This window comes from Oncorhynchus gorbuscha, linkage group LG03 (assembly GCF_021184085.1).
Source record: "Oncorhynchus gorbuscha isolate QuinsamMale2020 ecotype Even-year linkage group LG03, OgorEven_v1.0, whole genome shotgun sequence".
NCBI lineage: Eukaryota > Metazoa > Chordata > Actinopteri > Salmoniformes > Salmonidae > Oncorhynchus > Oncorhynchus gorbuscha.
In genome coordinates this window covers 87448120-87475598 of record NC_060175.1, presented here as the reverse complement: position 1 = coordinate 87475598, position 27479 = coordinate 87448120, and the positions used below count along the sequence as shown (strand labels likewise).

Below are 27479 nucleotides of genomic sequence, written 5' to 3'. Positions count from 1 at the left end.
GTCAAAGAGGAACAATGTTTTCCCTTCTCAAACTCAGAACAACCGTTTCAGAACAAATTTTCACTTACTTTTCTGCATTTAGTGTTTCTATTCATTTTGGGACAATATGACTGCGTTTACACAGGCAGCCCAATTCTGATATTTCTTCCACAAATTGGTCTTTTGACCAATCACAACAGATATTTTCACATCAGCTCTTTTTCAGATCTATTGAAAAAAAAAGATCAGAATTGTGCTGCCTGTTTAAACTCAGCCTATAAGTTTGATTTTGCAATCAAATCCATATCTGTATTGGACATACAGTACAGTTTGGTTGTCATGTTGCTCAGAACAAACATGGATCCCTCCATCAAGTAGGAGGATAAGCTACAAAATAATTTTTGGAAAAAACACCCAGTTCCTTCTGAACTCAAAATACCTGTAGGCTACACAAATATTCCACAAGTTGTCCACAAATATTCCACAAGAAAGCAGGCAGAATCTATTTATTCCCTACAGGTTTTTAAAGGAGAACTCACCATTACTGTGATTGTGTCATCCATTTGGAATATGCAAATAGCTGACAGTGCATTTGTCTGCTGGTGCTCGACCTTCCCCTTGGAGGTCGCTCACCAACTCAATTACTCTCCCTATCTGCAGTCTGTCTGCAAACACCTGTTATCCTCCCACACGCCACAGCCTCTACCAATCCCAGTCGAACCATCTCACACACCACTACACCACACATCTCATCAAAACCAGTTAGAGAGGGAGAGGATGGTGTATTATTATTTTACAACAATAACATCATGTGTCATGACGAGATTTACATGAATAAAGGATTTTGTATAAAGCCTTCTCTTGTCAATTGATGGAAGAACATCAATTTTATTGACACATTAATTATAATGACATATTTTTCATAGATATCATTATCTTTCCGATAGACACCCCATAATTTCAAACCTCTAATCCTAAAAAACACATGGATTCAACATAGAGCAATCTGCCAAACAGATTCATTTTGGAAGCAACTGTGACTGTAAAACAAAATCCCTATCATGACAGATGTCCTAAATGGAAAGCAGTCTGTATCACACTGACTAACACCGGTTGTTTTCAGCCTTCCAACCAAGTGGCAATTTTCTGTTATGGGAAGTGTTGTTTTAATTTCTTGTGCAATTACTGTTTCCTATATATTGTGGGAGGTTTTGGAAAACATTCACATTTTCCTTTAACTTCTAAGGTCTTTTCAGTGCATATTCCCCTTTCACTGTTAAACCAGGCTACATAAACCTTTCCAAAGCTCTCTTAGTGTACATTATAAGGAAAACACTGTCTTACAGATAAATCTGCCAATCTCTTGATTCCCAACTTTTCCCTTTTACAGGGCTTTAATGGCTTGCAGCAAAGCTCTGGCAGGGTAATCGGGAGAGCAATTGCTGTCGACACTGTTTTATAATTACTGCATTGCTATTATTACAGCCTGGCTAATCCACCTGGGAAAAAAGCCTTCCCATTGCCATTATCTCCTCTGGCATGATGATTGGGGCCCCTCAGTCCTCCTTCCAACTAACTCAACCTGTCAGGATTCTGGAATACAGATATGTGAGTTGTGGAAGACAAGCCAGCTGGTAGAATAGAATGTGTATCTGTTTGAAAATAACTGATTCCCCCTATCTTATTCAGAAGGTTGAATAAGGAAGTGTTTGATGTTCTATGTGGAAAATGTTAGATTTCATTGGTTTTCTAATAAAGCATAATAGTAAGGTTTGCTATCTTTGGACAGCATTGCATGACATGATCATCAACCCTTCAAGGGTCAATCTTCAGCCAATATGTGGAGGGAGGCAGTTGGGTGGACTCTACCTTTGGGAAACAACAAGATGGAGGATTTATTAACATTTCTTCTTCATCTGTTTCATTTTATTGCCCTAAATCGACTGCAAACAGGACAGTTTTGATTATTATTATACATGTCAATTGCTGTACCAGTGAAGTTATTATTGCTGTGAAACAAATATAATCTGCATTCATCATTTGTTTGAAGTTATGGCTGATACTAGTCATTGTTCCTCTTTAAAAAACTAAGTCCCATGGACTCTCTACAGTTTCATGCATATACACATTTTCTTTGAAGATCAGCAGCATCTTACAAGGTCAATGGAAAGTCATATTTCAACACGTGAATAGACAAGTACTGTAATGGCATAAATTAATAAATTAATAGATGAATACATTTAGAAAGAAATATAACAAATACATTAATAAATTGACAAATAAATACTTACATAAATAGATCAATAAATACACAATTTACAAGGTAGTAGGATGCTATACATCTAATGGTAGAAAGAGCTTTCAGCAACATATATAAAATAAAATAAAACATTCCTTTGTAACTGAGGGCGCATGTCATGAGCTCATATATTTTCCTTTTTGAGGTAATACCAGTAAAAGAAGAGGGAGAGCACCTCAGAGAGTGTAATGAACATTGCTTATTACGACTGAGGGAAACACCACAGAGTGGCAAAGTTCATGCAAGCCACCGTGGTGGAGGAAGAACAGGGATGGTTTCCAATGCTATAGACAGGTTACTGCACAATGCACATGGCACCTATAACAACGATCGGTAGATTTGGTTGTTATTGTTAAACTGTAGTTACCAGTATGATGAAGAGAGTGTACTTTGAGTGCCGCCGGTGTCTTGTGATTCCACAACCTGTTCAACAGGTCTCCATAAGAACTCAAAACAACTTCTCTGATGGAACTGACAATGACCCTGGTTTATGATCCTATTGTACTCAGCTGATGTAGTTTGCCTTTAGGTTTGTTCAATGAGTTTTGCTGGAAGTTTTCTGAATACCCACAGTTACAAAGATGCTTTGCTTTCAAAAATCAAGGAGGAATTGGCACCAAAATGTATAACAAATTCAGTCGGACAATAGAAAAATAACACCCATTGAATTAAAAACATATGTGTGACAAAAAGGGTACTTTTAAAACTTTAAAATGATTTCCCTTTTATGCAAATACTGTCATAGTACTCATTTTCATAAAAAGTGAATGTTGGCAGTTGCAAAAGAATTAAATTCTTAGCAAATAAAAAGCAGCATAAAAATACAAGAGGTCATTTTTGTCTCTAAAAAACAAAAGAAAACTGTTACAGTCCTTTTTTATGTTTTTTTCTTCTTCTTCATTTTCCCTGTACTATTTTCTATAAAATATCAGGAATCTAAATAGTATTACTATTGATATCAATATCATTATAGTCATTGATAAAAAAAATCACATGCCAGGCCTCATATATAATTGTGTGAGCGTGTGTGCACATGGGTGTGTGTGTGTTTGTGTGTGAGCTAAAAACTAGAGTATTTATTTGGAGAATTGTTGTTTTGATTGTAAGTATCTGTGGATGATTAGCTACTGTGCGGGGTGGGGTGGGGGGGGGTCCAGCATCTTTTGAAATTGTCTTTGCCATAATCATAACAGTTTTCTTCACGTAATCTCAGTGAAAATATTGCTTTCTAAAAAAAGGAAGAAAAAGGCATGGAGGGCAGAGTGAAGGGGGTTATTGGTTGTAGAACCTACAGTATAGGATTCCAAATTCTGCTTCCGTCCTTCTGGTTCCGGCAACTAGTTCTCAGAGCAGGACTCGTCATCATCTTCGTCCCCGGAACCCTTGAAGCAGGCTGATTCATAGTGCTTGTTCAGGTAGGACTTGAGGGCGAAGGTCTTATTGCAGCGCTTGCATCGGTAGTGCTTGAAGGCAGAGTGGGTTTGCATGTGGGCACGGAGGTTTGAGCGGTCAGCAAAGGCTTTGCCGCAGTGGGCGCAGGCGAACGGTTTCTCCCCGGTGTGCGAGCGCATGTGGCCCTGCAGGAGCCAGGGCCGGCTGAAAGCCTTGTTGCACACGTCACACTTGTGCTTTAGGTTGTGGGTGAGGATGTGCATGGCCAGTGCTGGCATGGACACATACACTTTGTCGCAGGTGGGACACTGGCGCGCCATCTTGCTATCCAGGCTACGGTGTGTCTGTTTGTGCCTGCTGAGATTGGACGAGGTGGCATACGTCTTGCCGCACTCGTTGCAAGTGTGACGGGCTGTCCCGGTGGCCCCTGCCTCCCTCTCCTCTGTGGCATCAGCATTGGAAGCACCAGAAAGACCTCCCTTACGGCCATCACCGTCTCCCTTCCGCCGTGAGCGCCCGTCGGAGATGAAGAAGGCATCCATGGTGTAGCCCTCGGTCAGGGCCTCCGCCTCGCCACTGTAGAATCCGCTGGCCGTCATGCCGGACTGGGGGCTGTCAGGGTGCTCCAGGTCAGGGTCACAGTACTCCTCACCCCTGCTGCTCACCTGGGTGTACAGAGGGTCAGAGACGGGCAACGCCATCTTGAGCTCCATCTTCGTCTCCCCCTGATATACAGATGGTGTGATGTAATCCTGGATGTAGCCTGTAGAAAACACACAATAATAGTTACATTAAGGCAAAACACACACACACACAGACAGTGATAGTGACAGTTAGTCTACAGAGTGTTGTGGTGGTGGATAAGTGCATTGTGACGTGATTATATGATTATCATGGATGGTTGCCTCTTGTAAATTATTAAACAATAGAATACACACATAGAAAACAAATTGCTCCCCAAATCACACAGCATTTACCACAGGACAGCGATGCTGCAGAACACTATCCACATCATTCACCTTTATTACACAGTTACAGCACAGACAAGTGGTGGCTGCTAAACGCAGATAACTACTCATTAAAGACACCTATGAAAGAAGGCCCCTCTTATTACTTGAAGTGGTCTCATTGATTAGTCACCATTTCTTTCTCCCAGTGACTTGCTCACTCCAAGGTACTGTTTGTCAATCATCTGTGACTGAAGGTCTATATCTTTGTTTTGTTTGCCCAATTAAGCCTGAACATGCTGGGCACAACATGCAGAACACACTGTCTATGGTCTGGGGTGACTGTCCAGGGGACTACAGTATTTGGGGATGATAAATCATCAGGAGAAGCCATTAAAACTGAAAAACACTTTTTTTAAATTCTAGAAAGCACTTGAATTGTTTTTGGAGTTCTTTATTCTTTCTAGTAGCTTGGCTACCACCCTAAATATTAATTTCTCTCAAAAGAGTAGCACTTCCAGGATATTTCCAATTTGTCTCACTGGATTATTGACTGATGTTATACTACATTTTATTGTCTAGGCAATCTGTAATGTTGTGAGGCAGCCAAGTGGAGCTAAACGGTTTCCTGGCATGCAGTTGTAAAGAGCTAAACAACACTGAATATTTACCAACATTAGCCCAGTACATCTACACATGTTCCACTTTAACAGCTTACTAACATGTGGGACAAACATATGATTCCAATTCTAATATGTGTTGTGAATCCTGAAGAAGAAGAAAAGGCAGATTCCTATGCACTGTGTGCAGCAAGTGGTGGAAATTAACTATTGACTGGTTTTTAATGAAATTCAAAGTTTCTTGCTGATCAATAGGCCTTCATCTGTAAAATAGTATAGCTGTTGGAACACACTGCGTGTGGGGAAATAAGACAGAAATAATGCAGGGCAAGGAGTAAAGTGACTGGAGAAGACTATACAACCATAGCCTACTAGACACGGTTCAGTGATGGAAAGGTTAAGCTGAAACGTGATACACAGGATTACCAGCAGAACAAAGTGGCTATAGTGTTAAGCTTGCTGAAGTGCCTTTAGGAATCAGGTCATTAGAAAATCAATTTTTAAGTGCTCTCTTAGAATGCTGTCTCCATTCCCAAGGGTTCCCACTCAGAGACCATTCCTTGTCAAAGACATTACCATAATACTGTAGGACTGGGAGACTGGAATCTTATTGGAAGGCAAGGGTGCTATTTGGTCAAAAGCACCACCCCTGTGTTGACTAGCCTATATAGCTAACAACTCATGATATATCTTCCTCTCCTGATATAACTTCTGAAGGTAATGGTAATTCTTACTTCATAGGCTATTTCAAGTCTAATAGCACCCCCTTGTTTATTTTTCTTTGAACATTGAATATATAGTACCGTAAAGAGAGCACAGGAAAACAGCCAAACATACTGTATACAGCAGCAGATTGTTATTGAAACATATGAACATCTTGATTTTTATTCCCCTGATTCATTACACATGTGTAATAGGTTTTAATTACTTAAGGTCAGACAGAGTTCATTATTTGTGGCTGAACTAATGCTGTATTAACCTTTGCTGTATAGCGACTCATTCCTCTAATGCAAAGCGAGCATGTTATTAATGGACTCCCTCTCCCACCCTCCTTCTTTGTTGTTCGACAGACACTTCAAGTCAAATGTCTCCACAATGGGGAAAGCGCTGACGCCAGGCATTTCAACAATGTTGGGATTTCTTTGGGATTTCATTGAAAAGACAAGAAGGGTTATTTTGTCTGCATACAATGGTAATCGTTGGTACTAATGCAGTAATCCATAATATATATTTATTTTTTCCCATCAAAATGCATATTTCTTTCTCAACAGAAGTGGAGTAGTGTTTACCAATAACAGAACAGTAGAGACTGAGACTAACAGCTTTATTAACGATTGAAATTTCAACCACATGATTTATTCAAAGAAGTTCTTTGACTCATTTTTTTTGCAATGAATCTGGTTCCATAACTTTATCGTAACCGTTTGCATTTGTTTTTATAAAATCTAAATAAAAATAAGTTCATTTACACTCATACTCTATCATAAAAAAAATATATTTAGTGAAACTGATCATTCACTGCAGACAAAATTTGTTAAGAACAACTGCACTGTTCAAACATGTACTTTTGTTCTCAGTTGCTGCTGCTCCTAATCTAAAATCACTGGATAATAGTATTATGTGATGTGGTTGAATAACAAGTGAGCATTTTATGTTCACAGGTTGATCTGAACGGTAAAACTATCTGCTTATTGCCAAGACAAAATAACAAAGAGAGACAGACAGACATCTGGCATCCTAAATATGGCCACAAAATGGGAGCGAGCTTAAACCTGCCAGACTCAAAGTGAAGGACGTCTCTCTCTAGCTCTGACTGGACTGGGGCTTAGCATGCTGCCTAGTCCTAATGTTGCCCACTGTGCCGCTATGGGCCCTTTCATCTATGTTTACTGTATACCCCTAGTCACGTGGCCCCACGTCAATGCTGCCCGAAGCATTTTTTACTCCTTTTTCTCCTTCTTTCTCTCCTTCTCACTCCCCCTCTACCCCAGCTAACCCCCCTCGACCGGCAGTACTGTACATTACGTTGGTATCTCTTGTGACGGCGATAGGCCTGCATGGATGAAACTCCACCCCTGCTAGTTTTCAAACGCCCGGAAGGAGGAGAAAGATGCAGCGGAGGGATGGGGGTGGGGAGACTGTGCATGCATGCTCCGGTTGGGTGGGAAGAGAGGCGGGCAGAGGGGGGCGTTGACTGTGATGGAAACTCAAGGACAATAACAGCTAAGGACAAATGTATCATCCAGCACTTATCTTTCATTTTCATATATTTCTCAGATCGCACAAAGACTGGAGAGTGACAGCCTCCATGTTTCAGGCACACCGTAATTTGTGCACGCAATACAAATTCAGAGATGCACATCTACAGGCGAGAAGCACGTTTTGCTCCACCATTTGCATAAGCTGATCCTCTGCTGTGACCTGAATTGTGTCTTCCTCTCATCAGAGTCAAAAGACAAAAGTCTGGGAGCACGATGGGGGTGGGCTGGTGGTGCTGGGGAGAATTATTTGGGATACGGGAGCAAAATCTAATGGCTTTATGTAACATATGTTATTAATTCCCAGACAGCATGCAGACAACAGGCATCTCAAGTGCTGAAGAACCACTTACAAATACAGAATCAAAAGATAATTCCAACTGTGTTTACTGTATAGATGTCATGGGGCATTCTTATTCTGGAATCAACAACTAAACCAAAGAGAGCAGTGGTGCTACAGTAGCACACCCTAGACAACGGCAGGCAGAACATGTGTGTGCTGTGTGCTGTGTGCTGTGTGCTGTGTGCTGTGTGCTGTGTGCTGTGTGCTGTGTGCTGTGCAGAGGCATGCAAACTCACCATTCTCACTGAGACGAACGCCCAAGCTGGTCACAGAGTCAGTGATGGAGCGTGTGAAAGGAGTGAACGAGTCGTCCAGGTGGTGATGGTGATTAGAGAAATCATCAAGCTTGATTTTCTTCACCAAAAACGAACGGGGCATGTTTCAAAGAATAAAAAACACACAGAACTGAGAATCACACATGAAGAGAAAAGATAATACCCCCAAAGAAATCAGCAAACAGGCAGAGCTGGAGCCGGCTGTCAGTAGAAGTAATCCTTATGTTAAAGGAAAATGCAACCTCTAAAAGACATAATAGAAGGAATGAAAATGGAAATCAGTGGAGAACAAGTCAGATGACAATGCTGTGTGTTTCTCTATGGCACCCCCAGCTTTCCAAAAAATACAATTAAAATATTTGGTTCAGCACTGGATAGCTCCTGTGATGCAGCAGGCTTAAAGGACCAGAGAGAAAGAGAAGAGAGAGAGAAAGAGAGACAGAGAGAGAGCGTGGAGGAGGGAGGAGAGAGTGAGAGTGAGAGGCAAGAGAGAGAGAGAGAGAGAGAGAGAGAGAGAGAGAGACAGAGAGAGAGAGAGAGAGAGAGAGAGACTGTCAGACTAGCTGAGATCAGCTCTCTCTCCAGCCTTTATATGGGGCACAGGCAGTGGAAGATCAGGTGGTGCTGCGAAATGGAGCTGCTTAGCTTTAATCCATCAAATGTCCCCGGGGACACACATCAAATTACCACTGAACCGTCTGTGCATTCGTTCGCACACAGACAGAGGAGAAAGAACACACCCATTCCCCCCCCCCCCAACACACACATACACACTGCCCCCACTACTACCACTGCCCCTCTCCCCTCCCTCTCTCCCCCACTCTTTCACTCCCACTTATGCTCCATGCTCAAAGAAGGAGTACAAGAGGTGGATTGAGACAATGGAGACGTGGACGAGAGCACATTTAGTGTCCTGTCGCCTATTGTTTTCAGATGAAGTGGCACAGTTTATCTTTTCCATGTTACAGGAACTGCCTTGCTCCTCATCATCCTGTCCTCTCTGTTACCTCAGACTACCCCTCACTATTCAAAACTCTCCCTGGCTGGGACAAAAGCAGACATATCTTACTATACTAAACACACTGCACACACACACAGTTGTAGGATCTTAATTTGAGGCAGTTTGCTATAGCATGAAAATAATTCTGAAGCAACAGGAAATGTGAATTATTATGTATATCAAGTCTGAAATTTCAAAGTGGAAATTACAAACCTCAGAAGCCTTTTTAAACCACAAATACACTACAAGGCCTCTTGCAACAGGATGATTAATATTACGATCCTACATCTATACTGTACAATTAAAATATTTTTCTATGATTCTCTATGAGAAAATGATTGAATTGAAAATGGAATTTGAGTTTACTTATTGAATTGGCAGAAATTAAATGGAATTGACCCCAACCCTGACACATACACACTGTAGAGTTTCATAACAGGGATTTCAGCACTGTTTATCTGCTTATCCATGGACGCAATAGGAGCGTTTTGGCAAACTCTCTAGCATCTCCCTGACGGTGTGGCACAGATGTGTCCTGCTATGCAGGAAAATTAATTGCCTGTTAAATTAATTACATATTTTTTATTAGAATTAAATGTAAAATTAGACTCACATTTGCAAATTAGTCAAGTCATTTCTAGATTGATTTGGGTTGATAACATTAAAGCATAGCAGGCAGCAAATGCTCCAATGTTTACATATTCTGTAATATTTGTTATTTAGAAATACTGAACAGATGTACATGTCAGAATTCTGCCAGAAGGTGTCAATGTATCTGACAAATACACATCGGAGACTGTAGGAATCTTACATAACAAGACTTGATTGCTGACTTGTAGGACACTGAGATGTAGTTTATTGTATGTCAGTCAGGCCTATGAACTCTCATCATTCTCAATAATCAATCAGGGAAAACCATGGACAACAATGCTGTGGTATTGCTGGATTTTACAGCAAAAAAATATGTCATGCTGCGGTGGTACAGTAGCAAGGCTACGGATGAATTTCATACTAAATTGACAGTCATAAATTGGAGGTGACAATTTTACAAGGGTGCTGAAGCGTGCTTCAAGAATTTGGACATGCTCTAAGAAACTTGTTTACAGCCAAGTTCGGTCATCTAGTCTAGAAAGGATCAGAAATGGAGAAAGATGGAGAAAACACTGTGCATCATGCTATTAATGATTTCCTAAAGGTTTTTTAAAGTGAACTTTGTTTTGTTTTGTATACCCATTCTCTAGTTTGCCTCTGCTGTCTGAACTGAGCTCAACCTTGGGCAGAAGACCTCCTCATCCTTCTGCTTTCTGTATAGTGCAGTGGAGCACAACCAGGTCACACCTCTCTGCTTCAGACATGGCACGCAGACATTAATATTTCAAAAATATAAAGATGACACTCAGAAGAAACATGGAGGCACAGATAGAAACTCAACTTGGTAGAGGAAGGAAACCATCATTGAGAAATAAGCATCGTCAGCACCTACTGTGTCACTCCCAGTGCTATTGCCCTACATTTAAGTGGTTTTACAGTGTTATATTTGTTTTATTCATATGGTTGTGGGGTAGCTTTTTTTGTCTTAGCGTTTGCGTAATTGACTAAATATTTTGACAAAATACACAGTATTCAACCCATAGTAATTCTACAATTTACTGTGTTCCATTTAATTATATGATTCAACAATTCACTATTCCACATACGTGATTAATTAATTATCCTGATTTGAGACCAACAAGTGATAGTTACAGGTGACAAGTTACAGGTTGCCCCTCCCTCACCCCTCTCCCCTGCCCTGAGCTCCAGCCCCCTCAGACTCACTCTGACATCTGGTCACTGCCTTGGGACGGGTGTTGCCATGGTGACATCCCCTCTGGGCTAGCGGGAGTAGGATGGCTCTACCCTCCCTGGTAGTAGGGGCAGGGGCTTGGGCTGTATCTACCGTCTGGTCATTAACATACTGTACGGCCTCAGAGGGTTGTGGAAAGTTGGCCAGCTGAATGGAGGTAAATGTTTTGGGTTTCTTATTCTTTGAGGTAATTCCTCCGCTAGGCATGCTGTGCAAACTACAAAAGGAGGATGTAAGGCCGTTCCGCAGGTTCCAACACCTCTATTTCTACTGCCTCAATTTACAAACATGTTATGCAATTAAATCACTTAATTTACCTTCAAGCTAATTCATCTTGGTAATTTCTGTAGAAATGTATGTTGAATGGAGAGAAAATATATCTCTTAATTTATCTGAAACCGCTATTCATTTGTAACGGTAGTGGTGCCTAATGAGTCCAGGACACAGCCCATAGCGCCACTTATGATTCTACCATGAGTGTTTGGAGCAAGGTAGTGAGTCCATTAGGCACAGCCATTTATAATTCACCTCTATTTTCCTTACTGGGTTAGTGGTGCAACAAGCCATCCTCCCCTCATACTGTTTTATTATATTGGCTCTGTCATGTACTGTATCACATTGTTTTATAATAAACATTCTATACTCTACAGTGCAATCACTACATATGTAGGATCTTAATTTCAGACAGTTTGTTACAGCAGGAAAATAATCCTGCCAAATAGGAAATGTGAATTATTATGTGGATAATTATAATTTATGGACATTTTTTGTAGGGGTTGCAACATTTTTTATTAGGGAAAATCAAGGCTGACATTTTAAAGTGGAATTTACAAACTTTAGAAGCCTTTTTAAACTTATAATACACTACAAGTTTGCATTTCCTGCAGTGCAGGAAACTTCTCAGCAACAAAAGATCCTACATCTGTATATGGGCACAAAAATAAGTGACTTAATAAATAGTTGATAAGTGACTCACCAGTGTATGGGACAAGTTGGATCAGAATTACAGTTTATCCAACAAAATCACACACAGAGAGAATGATGGATGATGTTGTCTCGGGTGGTGTGAAAATAAATAAATAAAACCAAACTACAACAAACAAATAAATAATTGTTATATATATAACACTCTCCAATGCCATACAAACCCTTTCATCTGCTGTCAACAGAAACTGATCAGCCCTAGCACAGAGATGAAGGTTGAGGAGACAATATTTCTTACTTTATTGAGGACTCCCGGCTCAACATTAAAGGAGTGAATGAGCTTTAACAGCTTCCACTGCCACTCTATATCAAATGCAAGTTGGCAGATAGTTCACTATATCACTCATGCCCTATTTGGCTTGTGTCTGCCTGTTGTGTGTGTGTCTCGGTGCGTGTGCTCGATTTTGTTGTCCACAGGCAACGAACTGTACAATAAGTGGGGCAATTAAGTGAGAAAGGCAGAAAGAAGCTAATATGTTCGTATCTCTCTTTGACGGATTAGATAATTTATGCTAATAACATCTCCACCAGCTCCAGACTGCCTAAAGATGATAGCAGACCCATCGTTCTCCCTCTGAAAAATCCTTTTCATACTGTTTCTCAACAAATTGCAAGAAGACAGCTGCATGGAAATGAATGAATATCTCTCAGACAGAGCACAGACAGAATTGTCTGTTCCTCACCTATCAATATATAATGGTAACTCTTACTTACACTCACTCATACTGTGAGCCCCTTTTGTAGTTTGGAAAGGACGGAGTACTTAATGGATGTATAAACATGAATAACAACACATACCCAGTGATATTTTGAAGATTAGAAACATTTTGGAAATAAATTATACAACAAACACAATTCTACATAGCCCAAGGTGTGATCAAACTTAGATGGAAAGCAATTGTTTTGCAGTGGAAAAAATATCCACCTCCATCCTATTGTCTCTGAGAAATTGCTCCTCATCAAATCAAATCAAATAATATAGCCTGATGCATGCTTACAACCTAGCTGCATGCTTACAACCTAGCTACATGCTTACAACCTAGCTGCATGGTTACAACCTAGCTGCATGCTTACAACCTAGCTGCATGCTTACAACCTAGCTACATGCTTACAACCTAGCTACAACCTAGCTACATGCTTACAACCTAGCTACATGCTTACAACCTAGCTACATGCTTACAACCTAGCTGCATGGTTACAACCTAGCTGCATGGTTACAACCTAGCTACATGCTTACAACCTCTTTCTCCCTCTTCCTCTCTTTCTTCTGCTCTCTCTCTCCCTCCCCACTCTCGCTCTTTCTCTCTCCCCCTCCCCCGTTCTCTCTCCCCCTCTCCCCCTCTCCCCTCTCACTCTCTCCCTCCCGCTCGACCCCCCTCTCTCTCCCTCCTCCCCTCTCTATCCCCCCATCCCCCTTCTCTCTCCCTCCCCCTCTCCTCCTGTCTCTCATCCCACACTCACAGTCTGTTCTTTTACCCCAACAGCCTCTATCAGAGAGAACACAACCCAGGAACATATGAGAATATTAAATATGATGAAAGACTGATGTTTCTTAATACCATTCAAGCTGAAGCTCAGTACACAGTTCTAGTGGGATAAATTCCTTTATGGTATTGTGGATGAGGAGGGAATAACTGGCTGTGCAGAGCAGGGTTCTTCCATGATGGCAGATCAATAAATAACACTGGTGACAGTAGGACCAATAAAGAATATGCAATCTCCAACATATGGGAGGTAGCTTGCTGCCCACAACCACGCACAGTAAGGAACTCTGTTATTGTCATCCACTGAGACAAATGTGCTATTAACTTCCAAGGACAAGGTCACTTTATTGTCTTAAAGAGTACTGGGGAAAAAGAATGGAAAGCGTGATGAAAAACTAATTTTCTTAATGTCATCTTTTCAAAGAGCTGTAATTGTGAATGGAGAGATGCTTGGATTGGACTTAATATAATAGATCTGATTGTTCGTCTCCATCCCAAATAAGTCACTATTATTCATAAACATTTCCTTAAAGACAAACCTAATTAACCCAGCACTTTCCAAAGGAATGATGCAGAAGCACCCTGGTGCCATTAAAAACATCTAAAGATCTAAATTTGTATTCTGCTTCCCTTTCTATAGTGATAATTAAATATGAATTATAATAGTCATCATTGCACCTTGCTCTAAGTTATCTCTAAATGATTGTTCCAGTAATCTTACTCTAAATTAATTGGGTTAATTAATCATGAACAGTCCCTCCCCCACTTCCCCTCCTCCATCCCCAAAAAGGCATTTCATATTATGTTCCATGGAAACGGTCATACCACTGGATAATAGACTGTCACTTTCAATTTGTACCCCGACCCCAAAATAGGAGCAACTGCATTAATGTGATGCTATCAGTCTGATTGAAATTAGACAACAAATGAGAATATTTGCATATAACCAGCATGGATGAAGTGGATTGGCCCAATAGACTAAACACAGACCCCTAAATGTTTATTGTGTCGTCCCCAAAAAGTGTTAATTCCAGTTGCTCATTTGTCTGTGTGAGCAACACCTGTTTGCTTTAGGAGATTAACAAAGACACGTGGCCCTTGTTGCTAAAAACGGAGCCCTTTCATGAATAAAATGAAGGAATCTGCAACCAAGCAAAAAAAAATCATCGGGCAACATTGAAGCAGGCGTCTTTTTTCTACTCTTATGTGTTTCCCTTCCCACCTGCTTGTCAGAAAGGTGACGATCAATTTCCCAAGGATTAGGCGGCCTGTGGAAAATGATTGCTTTTTCTAATACTTAGCAAAAAACATGATATTTCCTGTGGTCTTTGTTACTCTCAACATTTTCTCAAATGAGCAAAACACAGACGAGCAGCATTGATGCCTTTGCGAACTTCACCTTGGGACCAGTCGTCATTTGCATATATATTGAGAGCATACGTTTTTGGTTTATAATAGTCACCATTCTGGGGTAGGGGTGGAAGGTGGGGGCGGGTGGCAGGCATTCTGTTATGAGGCCCCCCACTGGGCACAGAAGTCATTTCAATGTCTAGTTTTGATTTACATTTGGTTGAGTTGTCAACTAACGTGAATTCAATGTGAATTTTTACATTTTTATGTCAACATGTCATTTGATTTTGGATAAAATCTGTGTGAAAAAAAGACGAAATTCCGTTAAATTGATGATTTTTTATTTATTTTTTATATCCAATCAGTTTTCCATGTTGATTCAACATCATCACATGTAATTGTTTGATGAAATAACACGGAAACAATGTTGATCCAACCAGTTTTTGCCTAGTGTGCTTGTCCGCAAACAAAACTGCGAGATACCAGGCGATAATAACGGTGCTAGGAAATCCTGACACTCTCTGGTGTTGCTCTTTTGCTGCACACTCTCTTCAATCCCAACAGATAGGCTAAGCAGAGCTCTGTATATAATGATGAGGTGCTTCCCAACAGGCACACACTGGTTGAATCAACGTTGTTTCCACGTCGTTTTCATTAAATTACGTTGAACCAACGTGGAATCGATGTTAAATTGTCATCTGTGCCTAGTGGTTTGTGTCTCCGCCTTAACAATGGGATTCGTTGTCCACAGAGCGGAACAGCGGTTGTTATTTGAATATATTTTTTAATATTTAATGAGGGGTTTTGACTTGTATTCAATGGAGAGAGAGTGAGATGCTAGCCTCATGAATATGCATAGTTTGTCTCAAATTTCAACAGGGACAACTCCGATGTAAATGTTTTTTTCTCAACTTGCCAGGATGTCACTTGAATCACACTTATATCAATACACTCATAGCAACCTACGCATTATGAAACTTCTCTTAGATCAAATAAGCCTAACGTATCAAAATAGCAATTAATTTTCATCTTGACTAAATTTGACACTCATTCTCGCCCATAAAAATACTCCTCACTTGCTTAAAAAGTAATGATCTGCTTAACATAAATTTGTGGGATTTTGTTTTGGTACTGTGCTGTTTAGCCCTACTATACTTTACGTTTTATTTGTATTTGTTGTTTTTTCTGTGTTCTCTGAATAAAGTAAGATGTACCTATCACGCTGCACCTTGGTACGATCCTTCCATCGACGAGCGTAACACCTATGTTAAAAGTGTTTTAAAAAGTATGAAATGTTTCTTAGGTATTTCGTCTGTGTTAAAAGATGCTTAGAATGTTTAAAATACCAAAAAGTGATTGTGATTGTGTTGAATTGTGATTGGAAAATAGAGATAAACATGGTTTTAAAAAGGTAGTGGCAATACTGTATTTAATTCAGTACAGAAATGTGTAGGTTTAACTTACCCTGTCCCATGGCTGAACCTACCCTGTCCCATGGCTGAACTTACCCTGTCCCATGGCTGAACTTACCCTGTCCCATGGCTGAACCTACTCTGTCCCATGGCTGAACTTACCCTGTCCCATGGCTGAACTTACCCTGTCCCATGGCTGAACTTACCCTGTCCCATGGCTGAACCTACATTGTCCCATGGCTGAACTTACCCTGTCCCATGGCTGAACTTACCCTGTCCCATGGCTGAACTTACCCTGTCCCATGGCTGAACTTACCCTGTCCCATGGCTGAACCTACATTGTCCCATGGCTGAACTTACCCTGTCCCATGGCTGAACTTACCCTGTCCCATGGCTGAACTTACCCTGTCCCATGGCTGAACTTACCCTGTCCCATGGCTGAACTTACCCTGTCCCATGGCTGAACTTACCCTGTCCCATGGCTGAACTTACCCTGTCCCATGGCTGAACTTACCCCATTCCCAGTGTAAGTTGTGTCAAGAGACCACTTTTTTATGTCAAGCTTTGTTTTCAAAACTGTAATGTTTATGTGAATTCTGATTATTTACAGGGATACAGAACATCCTGAAATACAGGTATATGTAGATATATTTGTTAGGAAGAAAACAATATTTCCCTTGATGGAGTGATGCTGAATATAAAACAACTTACACCACTCTCCCCTATCCCTGAAAGGGTAGATTTGGCCAGAAAATATATTTATAGTTATATTCATGTAACCACATTGCATTAAAAGTCATACCATTGTGTGATGTATATTCATGGTTTATTTGTGTACCTGTAGACTACTGTACATAACATTATACATTACAAATAAAAGTATGTTCTTTACTTTGAGATTTGGGCAACCATACATGTTTTGCAGTGCACATCGGTGTGCGTGTAAGTGTGTGTGGGCATTCATAGGCCTACATTTGTGTGTTTGTGTTAAGGCTCTCGTTTGTGGAATGACCGGACCAAGGTGCAGCCTTCCGTTCTTTTTGTTGATGACACCAAAAGAAAAATAACAACGACAAAAACGAAAGCACACAGTTCTGTAAGGCAAAATAAACTATACAGAAAACAAGATCCCACAAAATCCAAAAGGAAAATGACAACCTATATATGAGACAATGATAGACAGCTGCCTCTGATTGGGAACCATACTCAGCCAAAAACACAAAGAAATAGATAACATAGATTTTCCCACCCGAATCACACCCTGACCTCACCAAACATAGAGAATAATAAGGATCTCTAAGGTCAGGGCGTGACAGTTTGAGCCCATTTCAAAGGGCATGCAGCTTTTCTGCAGACACACACCGACGATGCAGCTGGCAGTCAGAGTCGAGGGATGGCTGTGTTCACTGTGTTGCTACCTGGAATTATGTCCAAGTTGGAAATCTTACAGAAGGCAGTGGATTCTAGGTCACCCTTTATGCATAAAAGCTGCCTCCCTCCCGTCTGCTATCTGCTCCATCCAGAATGGCTGTAGAGCACAGACTGAACAACACAAGAAACAATATGTAGGTGTTCAGTCTCCATTAATCACATTTTATAACTTTCCTCTTGTAGTGGGAAAGTGGTGTAGAAGATTTCCTTGAATTCTTCCTTCCTTCCAAAAAATATTTGTGATGCATTTTCATATTCCCTCAACACACTCCACTCCACTGTTGGATTTGTTATTCTAGAATCTGACCAACCAACACCAATGGCTGCCCAAATGAGGAATGACAACAGTCCTGTATAATTGCCTGATACATTAATCAGATAAGGCACCTGTCAAAACAGGCGACATTCTCTGTTGAACCACCTCCCTCCCAATGGGCCTGTTCTGAAGGACTGAGTTGCTATCGGTAATGACAACTCCGTAAGCCGTAAGTCTGTCCCCTCTGGGTTAGGGATGAGAGAGAGCCCCATACATCTAGTCCTCTTCTCCAATCCATCCCTATTAAGATAATGCATCAAACAGACATTTTAATTTGAAGTTCATTTTCTCCTCAAGGGTTTGTAAATGTCTGTGAGAGATGAAACAGCTAACCTATCATTTGCAACACTGAATGGCCATTGGTATTATATTTTTGGTTCATTCTGACGTACATCATTTCACTCAGGCATTGTTTATGCCTTTTAGATAGACGCTTTATAACTTAATTTAAATACTGCCGCCAATAATGGTTCTCTCCATTTGGACTCATGGGTGAACGGCGGGAATTTGTTGTTCAATGGTAACCTCCTCAATAATTAGGACACAAAACCACTAGATCACAACCTCTTTGGACATAAGAGTTTTTGTAAGGCTATAGCCAAGTTGTTTTAGAATTTCTATCTTATGTACAGATGTAGGATTTTAATTTGATCACGCTTTTGTTGCTGAGAATTTTCCTGGACGGCAGGAAATGCAAACTGCAAGTAATTTCCACTTTAAAATGTCAGACTTGATTTACCCTAATGAAAAATGTATCAACCCAGACAAAAATTTTATTAATTATAATCCACATAATTCTACACATTTCCTGTTGCTGCAGGATTATTTTCCTGCTGTAGACTGCTGTAGACTGGCTCAAATTAAGATTCTACATCTGTATGATTGCACAGAAGTGGCCATAAGTTTAGGTCTGGGTTCAATCAGATCAAGCTTTAACTGGCGATAGTCGACACCCACATAGCTGATGCATTGTTTGTGTCGGTGGTGAAACTGCGTTGGAGCTGTCAAATCGTTGAGCAGCTGCTCTTGTGATCTTTGTCTCGAAGCCACACTCACGTTAGAAGTTCTGAAATTAGAAAGTGTAGGCTATATAGAATTAATGACACTCAAATTTAAGGCTGCATGGGATTTCTCTTAATGTGACTCCTTGCAGCCAATTGCAATGTCCGCTTTAGGTATACTGCCGGGAGCCGCTTGTGTATTTGACAGCTCTAATGCAGTTCCACCTCCGACACCGTCAAAAAATCTGCTATGCGGATTTCGGGTAAAGTGACTCTGATTGAATCGGGCCCTTAGTTAAACCAGATATTCTCACCAAAAACAAACAATGATGATTCATTGATATTTCACAAAGAAACCAATTATACAGAATAATGGAAACTCCCTCCCTGACTATAACAAGACCTCATCTCTCAGCTGTTATAGGGTACAGGGCACCCAGAGACCTCTGTTACCAACAGCTTGGGTGACGTTAACGTGTGTGAAATGAACACACATGCCTGCCAGCGGTGCCTTGGTGCACACTGGGCTCAACACCTGCCCGTGTTCAGCTGCTACCGCCACAGTCCACTGCATGTACAGTTGAAGTCGGAAGTTTACATACACCTTAGCAAAATACATTTAAACTCAGATTATCACAATTGCTGCCATTTAATCCTAGTAAAAATTCCCTGTTTTAGGTCCGTTAGGATCACCACTTTATTTTAAGAATGTGAAATGTCAGAATAATAGTAGAGAGAATTATTTATTTCAGCTTTTATTTCTTTTATCACATTCCCAGTGGGTCAGAAGTTTACACAGACACAATTTGAATTTGGTAGCATTGCCTTTAAATAGTTTAACTTTGGTCAAACATTTTGGGTAGCCTTCCACAAGCTTCCCACAAGAAGTTGGGTGAATTTTGCCCCATTCCTCCCAACGGAGCTGGTGTAACTGAGTCAGGTTTGTAGGCCTCCTTGCTCGCACATGCTTTTTCAGTTCTGCCCACAAATTCTCTATAGGATTGAGGTCAGGACTTTGTGATGGCCACTCCAATACCTTGACTTTGTTGTCCTTAAGCCATTTTTCCACAACTTTGGAAGTATGCCTGGGGTCTGTCAGGATTTGGCCAGGGTTGTTCCGGTTTTTGGTCACTAGATGCCCCCATTGTGCCTTTTGACCTTTTCTTTTCCCTTGATCCCCATTATTATTTGCACCTGTGCCTCGTTTCCCCTGATTGTATTTAAACCCTTTGTTTTACTCAGTTCTTTGCTCTGTGTTTGTATGTTAGCACCCAGCCCTAGTACTCTGTGTACTCTTGTTGATCCCGGTGGACTCTCTTGTGGAATTTTGTTCTTGTTTGTTTGTTTTTGAGTATCTTTTGAGGCTTTTTTGTGCTATACCTTCCACCTTGTGGATTTACCTTTTTGTCTTGGAGGATTACCTTTGTTCTTGTGGAATTCCTTTTGAGGTTGTGGAGTTAAATGTTTTCCTGAAGAACTTCACTTTTTACTTCATTAAATACACTGTCTCAAGTACTGCTGTGTCTGCCTCATCTTCTGGGTTCTGCTGACTATTCGTGGCTCAGTTGGTTTAGTGACTGTTTCTCACTCCGGAGACCTGGGTTCGTAACCGGGTCCTGACAGGGTCATTGTCCATTTGGAAGACCCATTTGCGACCAAGCTTTCACTTCCTGAATGATGTCTTGAGATGTTGCTTCAATACTTCCATATAATTTTCCATCCTCATGATGCCATCTATTTTGTGAAGTGTACCAGTCCCTCCTGCTGCAAAGCACCCCCACAACATGATGCTGCCACCCCCGTGCTTCATGGTTGGGATGGTGTTCTTTGGCTTGCAAGCCTCCCCCTTTGTCCTCCAAACATAACAATGGTCATTATGGCCAAACAGTTCAATTTTTGTTTCATCAGACCAGAGGACATTCCTCCAAAAAGTACGATCTTTGTCCCCATGTACCTGTTTCCTCCAGCATCTTCACAAGGTCCTTTGCTGTTCTGGGATTGATTTGCACTTTTCGCATCAAAGTACGTTCATCTCTAGGAGGCAAAACGCGTCTCCTTCCTGAGAGGTATGACGGTTGCGTTCTCCCATGGTGTTCATTCTTGCGTACTATTGTTTGTACAGATGAATGTGGTACCTTAAAGTGTTTGGCAATTGCTCCCAAGGATGAACCAGACTTGTGAAGGTCTACAATTTCTTTTCTGAGGTCTTGGCTGATTTCTTTGATTTTCCCATGATGTCAAGCAAAGAGGCACCGATTTTGAAGGAAGACCTTGAAATACATCCACAGGTACACCTCCAATTCACTCAAATGATGTCAATTAGCCTATCAGAAGCTTTTAAAGACATGACATAATTTTCTGGAATTTTCCAAGCTGTTTAAAGGCACAGTCAACTTAGTGTATGTTAACTTCTGACCCATTGGACTTGTGAATACAGTGAATTATAAGTGAAATAATCTGTCTGTAAACAATTGTTGGAAAAAATAATTTTATCATGCACAAAGTAGATGTCCCAACCGACTTGCCAAAACTGTCGTTTGTTAACAAGAAATGTGTGAAGTGTTTGAAAATCGAGTTTTAATGACTCCAACCTTCCGTGTATATAAACTTCCGACTTCAACTGTATATAATAAACAGACCCGTCCTTATCACTGGATCCCCATTAGAGGGGACTACAGTCATCTGAATCCAGACTACCTGGGACCAGGGACAAAGGAGGGTATTATAAAGGCAAATGGTAATGGTTTTTACTATATTAACTGACTGCACACTGAGGTTCTGAATTAGACCAAGGGCCTGATGTTATTACGTCCCCTGGAGGGCCAAGAGCTTGTCTCTCTCCTTCATGATGACTACAGTGGAAAACCAGGTCAGTGCTCAAATCGTCAGGCTCTTTGCCCTCATCACTCTGATCCTATCTATACGCTCCATTCAGACTGCAGAGGAACAAAGGCCTGCAGCAGGTTGGTACCTCAGTCACATCTTGGTCAGGATTCGACACTGGAGAGATGATTGTTATAGTCTCATATAGGCGAGAATATCTTGCAATGCTAACCCATACTTTCACTGTATAGGGGTGGATATTTATTTAGCACATTTTCCCATATTGTCCTACTAAAGCACTGCTCCTGCAGTAGCCTGCAGCAACAATCACACTCTACTACAGTGTTCAGCCGAACCAACAGGCTACAGGGAGTAAGTAAGGGGGGTGTTTTTAATCAGTGAACCCTGGCTGCATCCCTCTTTGTCAATACATCCTGCCCTCTCAGGGATCCTTGAGTTCACAGACCAGACCAGGCCCGGAGGGAAGAGCTCAAGACAAAGACAACACTATTTCCCACAGGCCTAAAAGACTGAGGAGATGCCATTGGGGGCCCGTTGATAAATTACTCTCGTCTGTCCGCATGAGAAAACAGGGATTCTCAGTAATTGCATATTTCCCAGAATTCCCACTAATTGCAGTTGTCACATGTGGGGTCTGCGGTGCAGTGAGCCAGCCTGGTCTCTGGGCCTTGGTTGTCAGTGATGTGTTAAACTAAACAGCTGAACTCTCACCTGCCCCCTGAGTAGGGGAGTGGAGGATGTGCAGAGAGAGGCCTGTAGTAGAGGAGGCTAATAAATTGCACAGTGGCACAAAACATCAGCAGGGCAGCCATGGAGTCAGAGGCGCAGAGTGCCCAGTGTATCCTGCCAGACAGACAGACACATGCAGCAGACCCATTAAGGCCTCTGAAATGGGCATGGAGAGAATGTCTTGGTGACACTGATTAAGGACAGCCAGAAGCTATTGCATGTCCCCCCCTATCCATGATTGGATGTATACTGAACTCTACAGTATAGATGTAACCCGTTATTATATTGTGGCAAATTGTGTTTTAAGGTCTCTCACACAGAATTAAATAGAATATAGGATCTCTAGCGTCTCTCACATGAGATCTGTGGGTGGTGTAGGCATTACTTCCAACACATTACTCATCCTTCTTTCACACTAATTACATTTTCATAATAAAATATAATTCCCTTCGCTCTGCTACGTGCATACTGGCCCCTTTATATGTACATTTTTTTTTAAATCTATCTATTAGGATACCGAAAACATACTGTAATGTGTGCAGTTGCACTGAGAGCACCAGAGGTTAGATTATGGAACATGTTAGAGTATGGGGTGGCAGGGTAGCCTAGTGGTTAGAGCGTTGGACTAGTAACCGGAAGGTTGCAAATTCAAATCCCCGAGCTGACAAGGTACATCTGTCGATCTGCCCCTGAACAGGCAGTTAACCCACTGTTCCTAGGCTGTCATTGAAAATAAGAATTTGTTCTTAACTGACTTGCCTAGTAAAATGGAACGTGTACATGCTACATCTTAAAAAATATGGTGATCATGATGTGGGATCTGTTGAAAACAGGTTTCTCAACAGAGTGTTGTCTTGGTTCACCAATATAATGGGGGGGATCAGTGATGGAGGAAGGCAGATCTCATCAGGACTTCTGGCACACTGCGATACCATGGGGTGGCCTGCTGAATTATACAGAGGGGTTGTACAACTACATTTTAATCCACTCATGTTTCAGGCCTGATAAAAGGATTCTCTCCATCTCTTTCTGTTTAATTCACACTATCATCAATCAAATGTGTCCCTCCTCCTCCTCCCCTGGGTTTGAGGGCCTACTGTGGATAGGCTGGGGGTCCCCTGAGGGGGTTAGGGACTGGGGCATGACGGACTGGTCACAGATGCTACAGAAATTAAAATGCAAAAGTCTGTATCCATGTGCAAAGTGCTCAGTGTCTCAGACGAGCTCATTTACAAGAAGCACAACATAGGGCATTTAGGACGCTTTTGTTTGTATAAAATCTCTCAGACAGCTATGATTTAAGGAATTAGTAGATTTATGAAATATGAATCAGATAATAAAGCAATAGAACAATAATAAAAATGTTTAGCTTGGCTACAAGTGTGTGAGATCTCCTGTATAGAAAATATACTGGTTTTGTTTTATAACAATTGTCAGGAATGCATACTGATAGCAGCAGCCAGAGGCTACAGTAGGTCAGCAGGTCAGCGTCTGAACAAAAATAGAAAATAAAGGATAAACATAATACCTTTATAGCCTACATAGGTATACTCCCACACAACAACAAAGCATTGCAGAAACCAACCACATTTAATCCTCATTGGATCTTAAACCACGTCAATATGATAATGTATTTTTTCCCCTCATCTTTAATGCAAACTAAAGTTATTGTATGATTTCCTAGTTCTGGTTATTAGTTTACGGGATAATAACATGAATGTTTGATGGGCAGTAAATAATTCAGTACCTTTGTGTTCGTCTGTGGTTCACTACCAGTGCTGATTGAGTCACTTCAAGGCGTCTTTTGTGGATGGAGGGTCCTTCCGCCTAAATGACACTTGGCCAATAACACATAAGTACCTGCTCAATATTTTAACAGGCTGGCCATGAAAGAAGGCTTGGGAATGGAATGGCATGGCTGGTGGATTGTATCTTTGTTAAGCCACAGCAACTGTAGAGTAGAGCACCATTCATGTCATTTAGAGTCTCTGGGCTGACCTATCACTCAACAACACGCATCACTGTCCAGGCACTATGGTTTAAACTCCATGCTCACACCAGGTACAGTTACTTAAGTTTGACACAATGATGAAAAAAATATATTGTGAAATTGTACCACAAAAACATGGGTCATTCTGACCTTGTAAAAGCCTCTTTTGGAGAAAGAAATGATATATCCATGTGACATGTGGTTTGAATAGTATTTTTCTCTTCATTTGTTTTATCTACTCTATTTTCATATACGTAATTAAGAATTGAATTGATAGGTTCACACCTGTTTCATTTTCTGTTGTTGATTGTTCTTGGGTTGAAGTTGTATGTGTTTTTATACTTGGATTATTTTCATCTTGACACAACTTCTCAAATACTGTATTAGAAATGGTAACATCAGAATATACAAATCACAGATTTAATGAAAATATCAAAAACCAGATTGTGAGTTGCTGCACCAATTTGAGTAATCAAATCGGTCAAAATTGTGTTTTCAAAATCATTCCCAATTGGGTGTGGAGACTGCTATTGTAGAGTATTTGATGAACGTTCCGTTGATGAGAAAATTAACTTATGTACACTTCATTATAAACCCAGCAGACCTCAAGGACCCAGTCTTTATGAATCCAGGACCAGATGTCAGCCAGCCACAGCCCCAATTAATCTCCACGTCTTGTAACACACCCCTAGAAGAAACAAAACAAAAAAATCATTGGGTCCATATGAGTAGGAGGACAGAGAGTCAGAGACAGTGAGTGGGAAGCGAGGGTGAGAGATGCTATCCAGGGAGCACGGGGTCTGGCTGGCGAGCCTGCACAAGGGGAGATAAGAAGGGGGGTGGCTGGGCTGTGGTGGAGCCTGGGTCAAAGAGGGGAGGCTGGGGTTATTCATGGCCTTGCCGTGAAAGCTTGAGAAGATTACCCAGGGCCTGGCTGGCAGTGATACTGAGGGAGCGGACAGGCAGAGTAGAGGGGGGCCTCATCTCACCCCCTTTGTTCCCATCCATCTGCTTGGATCTCACAATGGCTCATAGGGACAGGGGAATGGAGGGGTAGAAGGGGGCAGAGGGGGGGTGGGGTGGAAGAGATAGGGGAGAACGAATGAGGACTCAAGCACACGGCTTGTTGAGATTGAATGAATAGTGCTGCAGCTGACAAGCTCTGACATACTACATTGAGAGAGGCGATGGAGGCGGGTGTTTACATTGTCTTTTTCCGGGCCAGTAATGGGCCGGCAGCTCCTCTTCACTCTGTATAATCAGTACTTTGGATAGACTCAGACGCCTCTTCAAACCATGATAAATAAACCACTCCAAAACCTTTGCGACCATGAGGACAGCATTTGTCTGTGATTGTGTTGACCGCCGCATTCATCTTGTTGAGTAATGATCAGATGATAAAGGTGTTGTGTCCTATGAAATGTTGTCCAGACAGACTATACCTATGTACACAACAAAAGGGTTTTGTCCTTTGATTATGTTCCACTTGTAGAATAGCAGACAGGTTTAAAGAGGAAAGCATTAATGTTAGGGAGTTTATAGTTGTCACGTTGCACTGACAATGGGATGGAATATGAATTTGGTAATATCTCATGACTAAGTTCATTAGTTATGAAATATGGGAATGTAATTACTGCTGTGGTCTATGGCTGGATGGTTGCCAAGAGGAATGTGCATGTATATGTGTGTATAGGTATTAATGCCTTTGTGGTGAGCTTGTTTTTTGCTCTTACAACCCTTCAGAACTTTAATGTAATCATTTTAAGGAGATGATGACTCATCATGAGCTGCCACCGTACTTTACTTCATGACTCACTGAATATATTTGTATTTGTATGTATTTATTTAACCTTTATTTAACTAGGCAAGTCAGTTAAGAACAAATTCTTATTTACAATGACAACCTACCAAAAAGCAAAAGGCCCCCTGCAGGGACGGGGACTGGGATTAAAAATAAATAATAATAATAATATGGGACTAAACACACATCACAACAAGAGAGACTACACAATGCTACATGAAGAGAGACCAAAGACAACAACATAGCAAGGCAGCAACACATGACAACACAGCATGGTAGCAGCATAACATGACAACAACATGGTAGCAACACAACATGGCAGCAGCACAACATGGTAGCAGCACAAAACCTAGTACAAACATTATTGGGCACCTACAACAACACAAAGGGCAAAAAAGGTAGAGACAACAATGGAATCATCACGCAAAGCAGCCACAACTGTCAGTAAGACTGTGCATGATTGAGTCTTTGATCGAAAAGTGCAGAGATGTTCTATTGCTGAGGATAACGACATCGTCCTTATTAAAAGTGTGATCTCTGATAAAAGGTTATATTGCTGTTACAGTCTAATCTTATTGTTATTAAAATAATCTAATCTTACATTATTAAAATATATAATTCAAATCAATTCCCATTGTCTCATTTTAAATAACTGTATTTGTAATAAAGTGTGTTTCCCAAATTGAAGGAGAAATGTGTATTTTGGAACATTAAAGGGTAGTTATCTCTACAAGGGAACTAGAGACTATTGGCTATTCAAAACCCCAAAACACAGGATGCTTGTCCCACACAACCTTTCTGAAAAAGTTCTGACATTAAGGTCAACACATCTTTTGATTGTCCTCAGTGTAACTGTGTGAATGTACAGTACCAGTCAAAAGTTTGTACACACCTACTAATTCAAGGGTTTTTCTTTATTTTTTTTACTATTTTCTACATTGTAGAATAATAGTGAAGACATCAAACTACGAAATAACACATATGGAATCATTTAGTAACCAAAAAAGTATTAAACAAATATATTTTATTTAAAAATATATGTATTTTAGATTCTTCAAATTAGCCACCCTTTGCCTTGACAGCAGCTTTGCATACTCTTGGCATTCTCTCAACCAGCTTCACCTGGAATGATTTTCCAACAGCCTTGAAGGAGTTCCCACATATGTTGAACACTTGTTGGC

At 40.9% G+C, this 27479-nt stretch overlaps 1 protein-coding gene across 1 annotated transcript; it reads right to left on the bottom strand.

Annotated features, from left to right (window-relative positions):
- Nucleotides 1-472: 472 nt before the first annotated feature.
- On the bottom strand, nucleotides 473-8580 carry LOC124022751 (transcriptional repressor scratch 2-like). Its single transcript, XM_046337441.1, has 2 exons — nucleotides 8075-8580; nucleotides 473-4433 (listed from the first exon to the last, which is right to left on the bottom strand). Exons 1-2 carry the CDS (start codon nucleotides 8214-8216, stop codon nucleotides 3616-3618), a joined length of 960 nt encoding a protein of 319 aa, XP_046193397.1. The 5' UTR covers nucleotides 8217-8580; the 3' UTR covers nucleotides 473-3615.
- Nucleotides 8581-27479: the final 18899 nt, after the last annotated feature.

Bases quoted from the DNA above. Each gene is read 5' to 3' on its own strand.
- LOC124022751 (XM_046337441.1), bottom strand. From the start codon at position 8,216: ATGCCCCGTTCGTTTTTGGTGAAGAAAATCAAGCTTGATGATTTCTCT. The intron at 4,434-8,074 runs GTGAGTTTGCAT...TGTTTTCTACAG, and splicing joins CGTTCGTCTCAGTGAGAATG to GCTACATCCAGGATTACATC.